Source organism: Oncorhynchus tshawytscha, linkage group LG08, assembly GCF_018296145.1.
Source record: "Oncorhynchus tshawytscha isolate Ot180627B linkage group LG08, Otsh_v2.0, whole genome shotgun sequence".
NCBI lineage: Eukaryota > Metazoa > Chordata > Actinopteri > Salmoniformes > Salmonidae > Oncorhynchus > Oncorhynchus tshawytscha.
Window position 1 is genome coordinate 23933585 of NC_056436.1, and position 16391 is coordinate 23949975.

The window sequence follows — 16391 nt, forward strand, 5'->3', positions numbered from 1 at the left end:
CTTACACATATATACATACACACACACACACACACACACACACACACACACACACACACATATACATACACACATATACATACACACATATACATACACACATATACATACACACATATACATACACACATATACATACACACATATACATACACACATATACATACACACATATACACACACATATACACACACATATATATAAGTGCCTTTTCCGGCTACAATAGTCATTTACAACATTAGCAATGTCTACATTGTATTTCTGACAAATGTTATGTTATTTTAATGGACAAAAAAAATGTGCTTTTCTTTCAAAAATAAGGACATTTCTAAGTGACCAAACTTTTGAACGTTAGCGTATACACAGTGCCTTGCGAAAGTATTCGGCCCCCTTGAACTTTGCGACCTTTTGCCACATTTCAGGCTTCAAACATAAAGATATAAAACTATTTTTTTGTGAAGAATCAACAAGTGGGACACAATCATGAAGTGGAACGACATTTATTGGATATTTCAAACTTTTTTAACAAATCAAAAACTGAAAAATTGGGCGTGCAAAATTATTCAGCCCCCTTAAGTTAATACTTTGTAACGCCACCTTTTGCTGCGATTACAGCTGTTAGTCGCTTGGGGTATGTCTCTATCAGTTTTGCACATCGAGAGACTGAAATGTTTTCCCATTCCTCCTTGCAAAACAGCTCGAGCTCAGTGAGGTTGGATGGAGAGCATTTGTGAACAGCAGTTTTCAATTCTTTCCACAGATTCTCGATTGGATTCAGGTCTGGACTTTGACCTGGCCATTCTAACACCTGGATATGTTTATTTTTGAACCATTCCATTGTAGATTTTGCTTTATGTTTTGGATCATTGTCTTGTTGGAAGACAAATCTCCATCCCAGTCTCAGGTCTTTTGCAGACTCCATCAGGTTCTTCCAGAATGGTCCTGTATTTGGCTCCATCCATCTTCCCATCAATTTTAACCATCTTCCCTGTCCCTGCTGAAGAAAAGCAGGCCCAAACCATGATGCTGCCACCACCATGTTTGACAGTGGGGATGGTGTGTTCAGGGTGATGAGCTGTGTTGCTTTTACGCCAAACATAACGTTTTGCATTGTTGCCAAAAAGTTCAATTTTGGTTTCATCTGACCAGTGCACCTTCTTCCACATGTTTGGTGTGTCTCCCTGGTGGCTTGTGGCAAACTTTAAACGACACTTTTTATGGATATCTTTAAGAAATGGCTTTCTTCTTGCCACTTCCATAAAGGCCAGATTTGTGCAATATACGACTGATTGTTGTCCTATGGACAGTCTCCCACCTCAGCTGTAGATCTCTGCAGTTCATCCAGAGTGATCATGGGCCTCTTGGCTGCATCTCTGATCAGTCTTCTCCTTGTATGAGCTGAACGTTTAAAGGGACGGCCAGGTCTTGGTAGATTTGCAGTGGTCTGATACTCCTTCCATTTCAATATTATCGCTTGCACAGTGCTCCTTGGGATGTTTAAAGCTTGGGAAATCTCTTTGTATCCAAATCCGGCTTTAAACTTCTTCACAACAGTATATCGGACCTGCCTGGTGTGTTCCTTGTTCTTCATGATGCTCTCTGCGCTTTTAACGGACCTCTGAGACTATCACAGTGCAGGTGCATTTATACGGAGACTTGATTACACACAGGTGGATTGTATTTATCATCATTCGTCATTCAGGTCAACATTGGATCATTCAGAGATCCTCACTGAACTTCAGGAGAGAGTTTGCTGCACTGAAAGTAAAGGGGCTGAATAATTTTGCATGCCCAATTTTTCAGTTTTTGATTTGTTAAAAAAGTTTGAAATATCCAATAAATGTCATTCCACTTCATGATTGTGTCCCACTTGTTGTTGATTCTTCACAAAAAAATACAGTTTTATATCTTTATGTTTGAAGCCTGAAATGTGGCAAAAGGTCGCAAAGTTCAAGGGGGCCGAATACTTTCGCAAGGCACTGTAATTGAGTTAAATAAAGCAGCATACAAACATGGACTCGTTTTGTTTTCTTGAGTAAGGCAGCTCCAAAACGCAGGCGTTTCAGCCTAGCTCAGTGCTTTCTGTGGTGGGGCAAGATAGCAGAAAATACAGAGCGCGTCACCATGATTGGCTCAGTGTTCTGTCACTCATGGGGACACAATGTCACCACCAAGTCTAAAGGAAGCCCATTGGGTGCCGCCATAGAGTTATATTAGAAGTGCCCATCCAAGAAGGCCAAGGTCATTGGCCACAGAAAATTATGTCAAATCACATTCTCTACAGTAGCTTTGTGTGGACTAATCATGTCAACATCACACTTTCAAAATCTTAGCTAGCAGTCATGAATCAAGTAAACTGGAAAATCATTTTTAATCCTTGTCATATGAAGATAAATTATAGATGAAACGCATCGGTGCTCATCGGCCATTGGACAACAAGTTGGAAATCACAAATTTAACAAATGAGTAAAGGAATCAGTGGCTGAGTTCAGGACAACTGGGAACTCAGGAAAATTGAGCTACAACTGGGGAAATGCGTTTTGAACTTTCATCTAACTCTGAATTGTAAAATCGGGAACTCGGGCCTCTTTCTAGATCTACGACCTGAAGATCACTGACGTCATCATGATTTAGTAAGCTGTTAGTAGGTTGTGCCTGACCCTTAATTTCACCTACTATTTTGACTTAGTGGTGCACATGTAGCCTATAACCTGTTTTTGAGAAATGTAATCAATCAATCATCGAATCTTGTAAGAGCTTTCATTATCTGCTTATTATGCCCCCTTTCTTTATCCGACTGTTCTGACTTGGTGTACAGGGAGAACACTAAAAACGACCAATGTTTTGAATTCTGTCGCTGTACATTTCAAGTGTGCTGAACAAACAGTTATTGACTACGTCCGTCCTAGATCTCTCATTGTCTTCATCGAAATTACGGATAGACTCTTATCCGCTTGTCGTCCCCTTATGCCATAGTTTGTACATCTCAATTGTCAGTAGAAACCACATTTGTTTAAAACCCTTATGTAGTCTTAACATTCTGTATACTCCCCTTGTCCTAAGGATAAAAACCCCTAAAATAAAGCAGCTTAATTGAATTTTAAACCACAAATCTATTTTGCATGAAGAAACAACCTGTTATTCATGAAACTTTAGGAATATCTCGATTTTCCCTGTTCACAATGCATAAAGACTGCATTTAAAATCAGTGGACACCACTCTTTTTATTACAAAACCTGTCATAATTGTTAAGTCTTGACTCACGATTATCAAATCGTAGCATTCTTGAGAAAGTGTGAAAGACTTTCATTGGCACTGTGGCACGGAAAATCTCCCTTCCCCTCTCTGCATCCCAGAGACTACATGTAGCCTCGCCCCGGGACCTACACACGCCCGCTAAAATTAGCAGCCCTATGTAGGCATGCAGGTCAATCTCATCCGTCCTTTTCCAGTTGTCTCCATATTTACAGAAACCCTCCAAATTTGTCATCTTCAGATGTGATGAACAACTGCATGTCTTGTGGGCCCTGGGGTCGTCCTTATGACATTCTGTGCTGCCATCCTACCCTGGTGGTCATATGGTGACAAGGACCATGTTATTTTGCTCTTCTTTGACCAAAATGTCTCTTTCAGCTTGGGGGACTTCTTCATCTGAAGATGATGCATCGTGCTCTGGGTTGTATTCTTCTTCATCTGAAGACGATGCATCGTGCTCTGGGTTGTATTCTTCTTCATCTGTAGATGATGCATCGTGCTCTGGGTTGTATTCTTCATCTGAAGACGATGCACCGTGCTTTGGGTTGTATTCTTCTTCATCTGAAGATGATGCATCGTGCTTTGGGTTGTATTCTTCCCCATCTTCTTCTGCAGACACCTCATCCTCTACTAAATAATTGTTCATTTGTTCCTCCTGGACATCTGAAAAAAATCAGATCTACGACCTGTTGGGCACTGAAACGTGCACTCATGGCGTCAGCAAAGAGAAAACTGGAGGGACTGTCATCTGCAGTACCTTTATAGCCTCTGACTGCATTCCCCATTAGTAAGCAATGCTTTCAAGAAATGTTTATTTTGGCTGAAATGTTTATTTTGTCTGTGAACTTGAGTCATGTGTGGGGTCGTGGAGGGGAGATGCTGCACATGCACAATAAAGTTGTCTGATTTCAATCAGTAGCACACAATCTCAATTGCTCATATTGTGTGGGTGTGTCTTTAAAATGTGTAAATGATTTTATAACTGCCAGGTCAAAAATGACCCTAAGACAATCTTTGTACGCTGGTGTTTTACAGCTTTCATGGAAATATGAACAAAGGCGATGTTTCACTTTTTCTAATTTGTGGTCACTCTAGGAAAAGTCATCAAATTTCAAGTTGAAAAAAATGTCATTTAGGGGGTTCTCTCTGCTGTTAAACATACTGTCGGGTCATTTTTGACCCCTAAGATCAACACAAGGGTTAAGCAAGTCAGCCATATCAGCTTTTTTTAAGGCATTAAATGAGGCTGAATGAACCGTTTTGCTGCCAGACAAGGCTCAGCTGATAGCCAGGTGTAGCAGTGGTAAGATGTTGGGACAGCTTTGCCCCACCAAGATTTGCATGCTAAAATCGCCACTGACAACAACCATAATCCACTGTGCACCTATTTGTCCAGTCTGTGCATTTCTTTTACGCCTGCTATGTTAGGATAGCGTGGGGCAGACACAGAGGTTGAGAAAAGAGATAAATGCAGGGTAGAGAGCAGTTGCCTCACACGGTATCTCTACCTGAAAATACATGATCTAAGTGAATGATAGCTAGTGTTCAGCAGTCAAAAGTATGCCTTATTTACATTGAATAACTACTAAAATAGTGATTTTTATCAGACAGCATACAGTAGGCAGCAGCTCTATAGAGATGAGATGACTTGGAATGAAATAATAATGTTATATACACAGACATTTTATTAAAATAATGTAAATAAATGGTCAATAAGAGATAAGCAGTAATGGGCAGTCACTACCATCATGGGACTTTTATTAATTGTTTCATTCTGTGTTGTTACAGCAATCAACACACATTTCATATAAAAATGTATCAAAACCTGAAAACCGTGTTTATTTTTTAATAACTGAACCCGAAACCGAACGTACCTCAAAAAGCACTAAATCGCTCAGCACTAGTAGCTGTGGTTACTCTATAATTACCCGTTGGGGTGAGGACACGCTGGCGCCCCCAGGTCCTGTCACTCAGGCTTTACAAGGGTCGGAAATAGCAAGGGGCTAGCGCCCAGGCGTCAAAGACAGGATCAATTCGGTTTCATTGCAGTTGTTCCATGCAAGCATACAATATTGCATACAGTTAAAAGGGCAATTGTGCCACTTTTCAACCTCCTATTCATTATTGCCAGCACCAAACAAGTGTCTATATATAATACCAGTCAAAAGGATGGACACGCCTATTCATTCAAGAGTTTTTATTTATTTTCACTATTTTCTACATTGTAGAATAATAGTGAAGACATCAAAACTATGAAATAACACACATGGAATCATGTTGTAATCAAAAAAAAGTATTAAATCAAAATATAATTTTATATTCTTCATCGACTGATCTTCATGTCTTAAAGTAATGGACTGTCGTGTATCTTTGCTTATTTGCGCTGTTATTGCCATAATATGGACTTGGTCTTTTACCGTCTGTATACCACCCCTACCTTGTCACAACACAACTGACAAGCTCAAACACATTAAGGAAAGAAATTCCACAAATGTACTTTTAACAAGGCACACCTGTTAATTGAAATGCATTCCAGGTGACTACCTCATGAAGCTGGTTGAGAGAATGCCAAGAACTGTTATCAAAGCAAAGGGTTGCTACATCAAAGACTCAAGTATATTTTGATTTGTTTAACACTTTTTGGGTTACTACATAATTCCATATGTGTCATTTCATAGTTTTGATGTCTTCACTATTATCCTACAACATAGAAAATAGTGAAAATAATGAAAAACCCTGGAATGAGTAGGTGTCCTAACTTTTGACCGGTTCTGTATGTGCTAAAAAGATAAGAAATGTCCTAAAAAAATGCTTCTCTGTGACATCACATGGTAGGATTAAAAGTAAGAAAAACAGATTTTCAAAACCTGCAAAGAGTTTCTAGCCAGGGGGAGGGTATTTTCTCTCCCCACATCACTGTGAATCAGTGTTTTAAAATCACTTTTTTTCTTCAAATGTAGCTTTTTCACATATGTAGACTGGTATTGTGCCGGAGATAATGAAAACGAGGTTGAAAAGTGGTGGATTTGCTGAACCATGTTTCTGAGTACCGAAGCAGACCAGACACCCACCACATCCAAGTCTAACCCCTGGGCAACACACCCATTCAATTCATTAGTTGTTCTGCCATGTTCTGTTCAACGGGCAGTAAGCCCATAGAGAAGATAACTACTGGAGGGCTTAGTAAGCAGTCCTCAACCAGGCCAATTAACATGACGCGCACGCACATAGGCGCACACACACACACACATCTCACCTGCAGAGCGGCGAACATCATCATCTCCTCCTCAGTGCACTCTATTTCCTCAAGCAGGATGGCCCACTTGGCCTGCTCATAGAGCTGGTTCACCCGGATGGCATCGTACTGCAGGGGGGAGACAACATAGCACTAAGCCTGCCTCTTCACAAGTACATAGCATAGACCCACACACATCACTCAGAGACATTCCAGCTGAGAAAACAGGACGGCCCAGAGGGGTACTTCCTCTCCACTCTACGCCCCCCATCTGCCAGCTGCAGATGTAGATGTAGATGTAGGCTGGTGGGGTGTGTGTGGGTGTGTGCCTATTTTGCTTGTGGTGTGTAAGCGGTTACACAATTCAGAGAAACGCAATAAAAGTTTAGAGAAACCCTAAAGTCTCATCTGATGGAAAAACAAGTCCATGTACTGTACCTTGGGGTTGAGGTCAAAGAAGCTGTGGTATTTAAACCGCAGGAGGAGCACCTCGTTCTCCTTGACATCCTGCTCCATCAGAGACCTGGACGAGTCCAGCCACCTTCACACACACAAGAAATAAAACACACCATACTTGACAGAACAGTGACTGTCACACTTCTGAAAGAACGTTCCACAAACAGAATGACCTCAGTTTTAATAAAGTTGTGAAACAGGGGCCAGTTGCACTACAGCAGACAAGACTGGTGCTAGATGGTTATTATTAGGGCGACTCACCCCTGGTTGATCTTGGCCTTGTCCAGGAGGGACTGGGACTTGTAGAGTTTAGCCAGGATATCGGGCGAGGATATTGGCTGGCTGACAGCAAGGATGCTGGGATTGCCCTCAGAAAGGGGGCTATCTCCGAACCAGGCGGTGGTGGGGGACAGGGGGCTGCCGTCTCTGGAGTCATAAGTGGGGGTCATGGTCTTACTGTACAGGCCTGGACTGGAGTAGATGCTTCCTGCAAACCAAACACGTTTTGTACCCTGGGTTAGACTGAGGAATGTTGGGCTCAATTCCATTTCAGTTGGAGAGTGATTGAAATTCCAATTACATTTTTATTTTCAATTCTTAGATTGGAATTTCAATTCACTTCCTAAATTGAAATTGATCCCAATTGTGTAAGTGACATCCACCAAGACAGACACATATCACAAGTACCATACCTGCAAAACACTGAATATGATAAAACAGTCACAATACAGTCCCCTGCAACAGAAGGTACTGAACGTGTGAGTGTAGCGCAAAGCACAAGTGACTCCAAAAAAAAAAAAAAAGTGAACATTGTTCCACAACACACTTGCAGCCTGTGGTTGGTAGCACCACCAATCCGACCGGTGCTTGATGCCCTGCCAATGCTGTTGATGCGCTTTATCATGCACATGGTTCATACGATCATGATCACATGGTCCACAACCTGAGAGGTGCAGAGCAAACTATACAGCACAACCAGCAACATATGAGAGGGGCAGTGGAGGGTGTTACACGAAAGTGTTAAAGCTAGCATCTCTCTGATTTGTTTGTGTTCCATTTAGGGGAAAACGGTGGATGTGCGTTTGGAGGGAGAGATTGGTCTCCCTTGGCTGGAGGAGAAGTGCTCATGTATAAAGAGTTGTGTGTGTGTGTGTGTGTGTGTGTGTGTGTGTGTATGAAAAAATAGAGTTCTATTCAGATTTAAGCCATTGATAATTGACCTAAGACATAAATAACCAATGTGAAACCATGACACTTCCTGTTGGCTAGCCTGTAGTAACAGCCCACACTGACCAAGCCCCGTTGGCCTGAAAAGCAAGCATGCCAAACCACTAACCACAATCTCAACAAGAAATGGCCTGTGTGTGTCTAATACAGTCAAAGTAATGAGAACAGCAAGAGTTTCTAGAAGGCTCTATAAAGGTTGACTCAAATGCAGGGAGGGAGGCAAGGCAGGTCAGCTAGAGCGCTGCTCTCCCATACGGTCACAGGAGGAATCCTAAACATCTAGGGAAAGCTGATAAGAGTATATACTGTCAGGCCAAAGTGGTTACTCCCAGCCGTTGACTTTCAGTGGGACAGTGCAAATGGGCTGCAGGGCACCAACTATGTTAACATTTCCTAATCCTTCACCCCCCTTCACTGGGGACTGCTAAGGTCTGGAGGGGTAGACCACCCAGTGCTTTGTCACCATATAAAAGTGTATGTTTCTACACATGGCTTCTGTATGGATTTGGGATGGGGTTGGTCCATTTGAAATTGGGTGAATGTATTGTTGTGGACATACCATTCTTCTTCTAACCACTTAATCGTTTTATTTCACTCTTCCTGGTACCTGCTGAGCAAACCGTGAACAGATTTCTAGCAAAACAAACACATAGTGAGCAAAGCTGGTTTTAGTGAGCTTGGTTCTGTTGGAGTGAGGCAAAGCCTATCTTGTAACCAGAGTCAGCTTATTTCCTCAGTCAGGTGACAAGGGCAGCAGCTGGCTTCCTATGGATACAGCCTTGTCAGGTGACCAGACCATCACTCCAGCTGAGGGGTGAGGGGGGGGGTAAGGGAAACGGGAGGCCGTGAGGAAGGGGAGAAAGCAGACAGAAGACCTTACCTTTGACCGGACCAATGTAAATGATCTCAGAGGCTGGAGTGGGAAAAGAGGAAAAAGGAGGAAGGGAAGGAAAGCAGAGGAAAAGGAACAAAAACAAGAGGACAGATTAAAAGAGATATTAAAACAAGAGATATTTGAAAGACAAGAGGAAAAAGGAAGAAAAAGTAGAGAGTAGGAGTTACTGGCACTGCCAGTATGCCAATCTAACCAGCCCTAGATTAGATCCCGTTGCCCCCTCAGAGCAGAGGAGAAAGGAAAGTGGTATGGCAAACCATGGACAGTTCCTATCAAATTTCCAATTGAAAAGCCAGGCAGGGCAGGGTGTTCATTGGAATGACCCAGTGCTACATAACACACCTACTGAAATTGAAGTCCTGGACATAACTTTACATGATGACAATATTGTAGAGCTGATCATCTGAAAGGAACAGCAGAGTAGCAGACCCCATGGCAGAGGAGCAGCAAGCATGGTCTTAGTCCTAGTTCTGGGTCATAGTCAACTGTTAGTAGTATGGATAGTAACAACATTCATGTTTCTGTTAATGGAATGTGTGGGGGGGTCTGGGATTTTCCAGTGACACCATAGACATGTGGGTGGAGATGGGTTGTGGTTTTAGAGTCAGAACTGACTCGTTCTAAACACGATCTGGATCAACCCAAAACATCCTGCTTGGTCAAGGGTGAACTTCTGAAGTCAAATCTTGCCAGCTGATCTTGACCGCAGTATTGCCCCTTCACCCGGTTTCCTCTGTGGTCCAGTGAGTGTGTTGATAAGGAGTTATCAGGTCAAGGTCAGAGGCAACAGAGGGCCTCCTTCAGTATGGGTGGAATGGGCAGGACTGTAGGGAGAGGCAGTGGCTGAGCACCATACAGATAGCATCAAGTGTAAGGAAGAGGCTGTGTGCGCGCGTGTGTGTGTGTATGTATATATATATTGCATCGTAGGCCTGGGCCTTGTGATTCCCATCAGGCAGCCACAGCCCTTCCAGAGGGGAAGCAACACAACAGTCAGAAATTAACTCCCAGCAGCTCGGCCATGAAACACTGCACATTAAACATTTACTCACTCCTACCATCTGAGCTGGGGGGAGGTGTGCGCGCACTCGTTTTTCTGAAAGTCTTTTTTATCCTAAAGCAATTTTGACTCTTTGCATAGAGTTTTGGCTCGGCCAAATTCATTTTAGAAACCCCTGGCGAACTACTAACATTGATATCCTATTGATCTGTGTGGTGATATTTGGGGCAATACCAGACACACACACGTTCAAAAGAATGGGGTCACATAGAAATGTCCTTGTTTTTGAAAGAACACCACATTTTTTGTCCATTAAAATAACATCAAATTTATCAGAAACAGTGCATTGCCAAGAAAATGAAGATCTCATACAGCGCTGTGTACTACTCCCTTCACCGATCAGTGCAAACTGGCTCTAAGCAGAATAGAAAGAGGAATGGCAGACCCCGGTGTACAACTGAGCAAGAGGACAAGATAATGTACTTGTCCTCTTGCTAGTTTGAGTCTAGTTTGAGAAACTGGCAGCTTCATTAAATAGTACCTGCAAAACACCAGTCTCAACGTCAACAGTGAAGAGGCGACTCCAGAATGCTGGCCTTATAGGCAGAGTTTCAAAGAAAGACTACCTCTCTCAGACTGGCCAATAAAAATAAAAGATTTAGATGGGCAAAATAACAGACACTGGACAGAGGCCCTCTGCCTAGAACGCCAGCATCCCGGAGACACCTCTTCACTGTTCACATTAGCCACTCCTCTTTCTATTCTGGTTAGAGCCCGTTTGCACTGTTCTGTGAAGGGAGTAGTACACAGCGTTGTACGAGATCTTCAGTTTCTTGGCATATTCTCACATGGAATAGCCTTCATTTCTCAGAACAAGAATAGACTGATGAGTTTCAGAAGAAAGTTATTTGTTTCCGGCCATTTTGAGCCTGTAATCGAACCCACAAATGCTGATGCTCCAGATACTCAACGAGTCTAAAGAAGGCCAGTTGAATTACTTCTTCAAATCAGAACTACAGTTTTCATCTGTGCTAACATAATTGCAAAAGGGCTTTCTAATGATCAATTATCATTTTAAAATGATCAACTTGAATTAGCTAACAACGTGCCATTGGAACACAGGAGTGATGGTTGCTGATAATGGACCTCTGTACGCCTATGTTGCTATTCCATTAAAAAATAAAGTTTTCAAAGGCCGTTTCCAGCTACAACAGTCGTTTACAACATTAATGAATCTGATCAATTTGAGATTATATTAAATACACAAAAAAAGCATTTCACTTTCTTAAAATAAAGTGATCCTAACTGACCTAAGACAGGGCATTTTTACTAGGATTAAATGTCAGGAATTGTGAAAAACTGAGTTTAAAATGTTTTTGGCTAAGGTGTGTGTAAACTTCCGACTTCAACTATATAATATAAATAAAAGGTGTAACTCAAGGAATTAGGGAAACTCTGCTTTTATTCTAATACTCATAAAAAGTAAGACTATTTCACAGGATCACCCATGGAGTCAAATGGCAATGGGAATCCACAAGCATAGAATGGACATAAAGCATTGGAGAGAGACAGCCAAGAGTCAGAGGTTGTTGGCTTAATGTCCCGTCTCCCCCCTTCACTTTTTACCCCCCTCTCCTGCCACTCTCACCCCTTCTGTCCCCTTTTCTCACACCCTCCTTGAGCCTACAGGCTGTGTATGCATGTTTGGGATGGTGGGCCAAGTAGATACAGGGGCAGGGCTGGGACAATGGAGGCCCATTCACACTGCCTTAGCATTATCAACGCTGGCTAACACTGCATAGATACCACAGCACAGCACCATGTTCCTCCTCCTTCCTCACATCACTGGAGCAAATTCACTGACAGGGCTAGCAGGCGGGAGGAGGAGTGGCCACGTGTAGCTATTGCTCTGCAGCCTGGTTTGAGTTTAAAATGGCAGGCTGACCAACTATGCAAGGAATCCCAACCATTCACTCCCTCCCTGCCAAGGAGTAAGGAACCCAGAGTCTGCAAATCATACCCTTACTCCTCAAACTCAGTCTTATTTAGGCAGATAATACAAAAAAAAAAAAAAAACTCATTTTGTTGTCGACTGTTTTTAAAACCCTATGGGTGGTTATAGGTAGTGGGATAGATTCTCCAAGACAAAGGATGCTATTCAACCGGTTATTGGACTGTGAAGACTTGATTCCATCGTGGACATTCCAGGAGTGGAAGTGTAACCAGAATTCTCCAGATTTACACAGGCCTTTCATGGTAGTATAATGAAAGGATTTTCCTCCAATTAAGGTAAGGTCCCTGGTACAGTTGCATCCCTTATATTATTAATTTTTCATCAGAGCAGCACGCGAGAGCCACAGACCCAGGCCTGTGTTAAAGACATAGATTAGCCCAGCTGCAAACCGCTAACAGGGATAGTGTTTAGACAGTATCCACAGGCTAGAAAGCATATGCCAACTGGGTTAGCATCCATAGGCCCAGCCAGTAGGATACTATGGAGTAGAAGGCTGTTGGAGATGGGGTTCAGGGTAGGCATTGTGTGTTTGAGGTAAATGAGTGAAACTTACTACCTGATCCAGGGGTGAGCAGTGGCCCCTCCAGCTCCAGAGCCGCCTCCTCAGCCTCCTCCAGCTTTTTCTTCTTCTTCTTGGGGTCGCGGGGCTTACGCAGCAGAGACGCCTCCTCTGGATGACGGATGTCTAGAGAGGGAGACGCCGAGAGAGAAACAGAGACGAGTTACAAGAAATCCAAAACACAGTGTCCCGGTGCTTCAAGTCTGACACCTACAGGCTCCAGAACAGCTTATCCCCATGCCATAAGACTGATAAATACCTAACATGACTACACAGACAGTTGAGCCCTGTATTTTAATTCTTATGTCTCGATGCACAAGCAAAGGGCCCTACACACTTACGCACTCTGACACCAACACACTAAAATTGCTCATACACACAATATGCAGATACACGTATGCTGACTCTATACACACACACACACACACACACACCCAGCCAGATACAATCATCATATACGCTGCTGCTACTCTGTTGATCATACATCCTGATGCCTAGTCACCTTACCCCTATACATACAGTGCATTCGAAAGGTATTCAGACCCCTTAACTTGTTCCACATTTTGTTACAGAAATACCTTATTTACATACATATTCAGACCCTTTGCTATGAGACTTGAAATTGAGCTCAGGTACATCCTGTTTACATTGGTCATACCTGATGTGATGGTGTCACTGCCCTGGTTTACAGATAGCAGGTAGGAGTCTTTCAACTCCAGGCCTCACATGAACCACGCCGTTGACTTAAAGAATTAGAATAGGAGGTAGGCAAACCCAGCACAAAGACAACATGAGAAAGACAGAGATAGAAAGAGAGCGAGTTGGAGAGATCAGAGAGAGCTGTGCACAAGGGGAGGACTCCAACACCCCCCTTAACCTTCCCCAAACAAGACGGGTGGGGATGTGTAGTCGACTAACTGCACACGTACATAGAGCTGGCACAATTAGCAAATAATTGTGTAACCGATTATGGATGAAGACCATCATGAACATAAAATAACAGTTAAATGAATAATAAATCATTTGGGGGGGTTTTGAGTTGTTTGTTCCACAGGAACCTGACTGAAGACGGGACAGCCGGGCATTCGTGCGGTTGAGTCCGTTTCCGCGGTAACATGGACTCTTTACAAGGTGATGAAACGTTGTTACTCCTTGCTGAAAGGTTAGTGCTATACGGTATCCTTGGTACATCTCTAAAACCTACCCATTTTAAATTGCAACTTCAAATGGGGGTAACGTCAGAGTTGTGAGGTCCCAATAATCCCAGATAGCATGGACCCTTGCTGAAACAAACGTGTTAAAGCAAACAAGTATTTGGTTGCCTAGGCAATGCCCCCCCTCCCTGCAGCAGCAGCACATGCAGTCAGGAGGAGAAAATGTGCGTCATAAAAAAAATAAACAATTAAAAGAATTAGAAAAATGCTACTCAAACAATTATACCGGTGACCGCGGTCATTTCACTGACCAATAAGTCATTCAAAATTCCGTGACCGTCACAGCCCTACACGAACACACACCAAATACGCTGCAGTGTGAAGTGCAGCAGCTCCTCTGATATCACACAATGTCAGTGTTTAGCAGGAGTCACTAAATAATGAGCTGTTTGTATTCACAAATATGTCATAACACCATAGATTCTAGCCTGGCACTTCTTCACGACATACTGGATGAGAGACTAGCTGAGAGGCAACAGATGGCATAAACAACTACATATCAGATCTTGTGTATCTGTACATGCGTGTGTATATAAAAAGACTAGCTGAGAAGTAAACAGTCACATTGCAGTTCACAGTTTGAGGGTGTGTGTGTGTGTGTGTGTGTGTGTGTGTGTGTGTGTGTGTGTGGTGTGTGTGTGTGTGTGTGTGTGTATGTAATTAAACTATGCTGGGAGCTCTGTTTAAAGTCTCCTCTGACAGGCACAGATACAGCAGACCTGATATAATGAGTAAAACAGAGCTGCATACTCCTCTCTGTGTTGGCTGAGGAGGCCAGGGAACCATCACTCAACATTCATCTCCAGCGTTCAGGACATTTTTGGGACGGCACTGAGGAGCTGGCTGAATCTGCCAGAATGAATCTGGAAAAGATAGATGTGCACTGTCTAGATTCTAAAAGCACAGCTGGGGTAAATGGCTGTGCTGTCTCTTGTCTATGCTTCTACTCTCATTTAAGAGATGGTGGTTGTGACTTAGGAATTTAAATGTCATTTTGTCCTATATTTGCCCGTTTTAAACCTCACTCCCTATTTTCCATTTCTGGGGAGGAACATGTATGTGTGGGATAGAGGGAGAGTAGTTTGTTTAGTTAGTGTTACTGTGGCAAAAAGCACTAAGAACAAACCAGACGGTAGCCCACTCTCCTCTCTCTATAGCCTTTCCTCCCTCTCACTCTCTATAGCCTTTCCTCCCTCTCACTCTCCCCCTCTCTCTATAGCCTTTCCTCCCTCTCACTCTCCCCCTCTCTCTATAGCCTTTCCTCCCTCTCACTCTCCCCCTCTCTATAGCCTTTCCTCCCTCTCACTCTCCCCCTCTCTCTATAGCCTTTCCTCCCTCTCACTCTCCCCCTCTCTCTATAGCCTTTCCTCCCTCTCACTCTCCCCCTCTCTCTATAGCCTTTCCTCCCTCTCACTCTCCCCCCTCTCTCTATAGCCTTTCCTCCCTCACTCTCCCCCTCTCTCTATAGCCTTTCCTCCCTCCTCTCCCCCCTCTCTATAGCCTTTCCTCCCTCTCCTCTCCCCCTCTCTATAGCCTTTCCTCCCTCTCACTCTCCCCCCCTCTCTATAGCCTTTCCTCCCTCTCACTCTCCCCCTCTCTATAGCCTTTCCTCCCTCTCACTCTCCCCCTCTCTCTATAGCCTTTCCTTCCTCTCACTCTCCCCCTCTCTCTATAGCCTTTCCTCCCTCTCACTCTCCCCCTCTCTCTATAGCCTTTCCTTCCTCTCACTCTCCCCCTCTCTCTATAGCCTTTCCTTCCTCTCACTCTCCCCCTCTCTTGCATTGCAGCACATGCCCTGTGCCCTTATACAGCCATTTGAGTGCAGACGGGCTACCTAGCCTTACTCCTCTGTGCTCAGCAGTGCTGAGTCAACAAGTGTGTCAACAGGAGTTGCACCAAAGCTTCAAGTTCTGTTACCCACATAACTGTTTGGTATTGGAAATGGCTATGATCGCTACATTTGACCCCAGCACCTGCAAGAGATGGGCTGAACAAAGAATGGACAGAGCCCTTCTTTTCATCAGTCACATGAAAGGAGCAGAGGAATGCAGGCCCCCTGATGCAGCCTGCCAATACTGAGAAGGAGGAGAGGAATGCAGGCCCCCTGATGCAGCCTGCCAATACTGAGAAGGAGGAGAGGAATGCAGGCCCCCTGATGCAGCCTGCCAATACTGAGAAGGAGGAGAGGAATGCAGGCCCCCTGATGCAGCCTGCCAATACTGAGAAGGAGGAGAGGAATGCAGGCCCCCTGATGCAGCCTGCCAATACTGAGAAAGAGGAGAGAGGGGGAGGCAGAAAGAGGATAGGGTGCAGAACGAAGTGATAATGCCATACCAACCAGAGCTCTGCAGGTGGTGCTGAAGCTGACATAAGACACTGAACTACGGTCAGTTTTGCATTATATGCACTAATATGACTTGGGGTAGTTGAGCTGATCCTAGATCTGTGGCTAAGGACAACTTCTACCCAGAGCCAAGCAGAATGGGGTACCAGAGCAAGGCTGCAAAGCTCGATAAGTGGTTCAAAAACATGACG

General features: G+C 43.7%; 1 protein-coding gene across 12 annotated transcripts in view; it reads right to left on the minus strand.

The window, feature by feature from the left end:
• The window catches only part of LOC112256772 (fermitin family homolog 2), an 80379-nt gene that overhangs the window by 29530 nt on the left and 34458 nt on the right, over positions 1–16391 (minus strand). For 7 of the 12 annotated variants that reach the window (XM_024430259.2, XM_042325348.1, XM_024430265.2 and 4 more), the window contains 5 exons: positions 12637–12768; positions 9055–9087; positions 7209–7434; positions 6930–7032; positions 6513–6620 (listed from right to left, as the gene is read on the minus strand). In XM_024430259.2, coding sequence (XP_024286027.1) covers positions 6513–6620; positions 6930–7032; positions 7209–7434; positions 9055–9087; positions 12637–12768 — 602 coding nt within the window. The remainder of the gene's footprint in view (positions 1–6512; positions 6621–6929; positions 7033–7208; positions 7435–9054; positions 9088–12636; positions 12769–16391) is intronic. The other 5 variants (XM_024430267.2, XM_024430269.2, XM_024430268.2 and 2 more) reach the window with 3 other exon arrangements.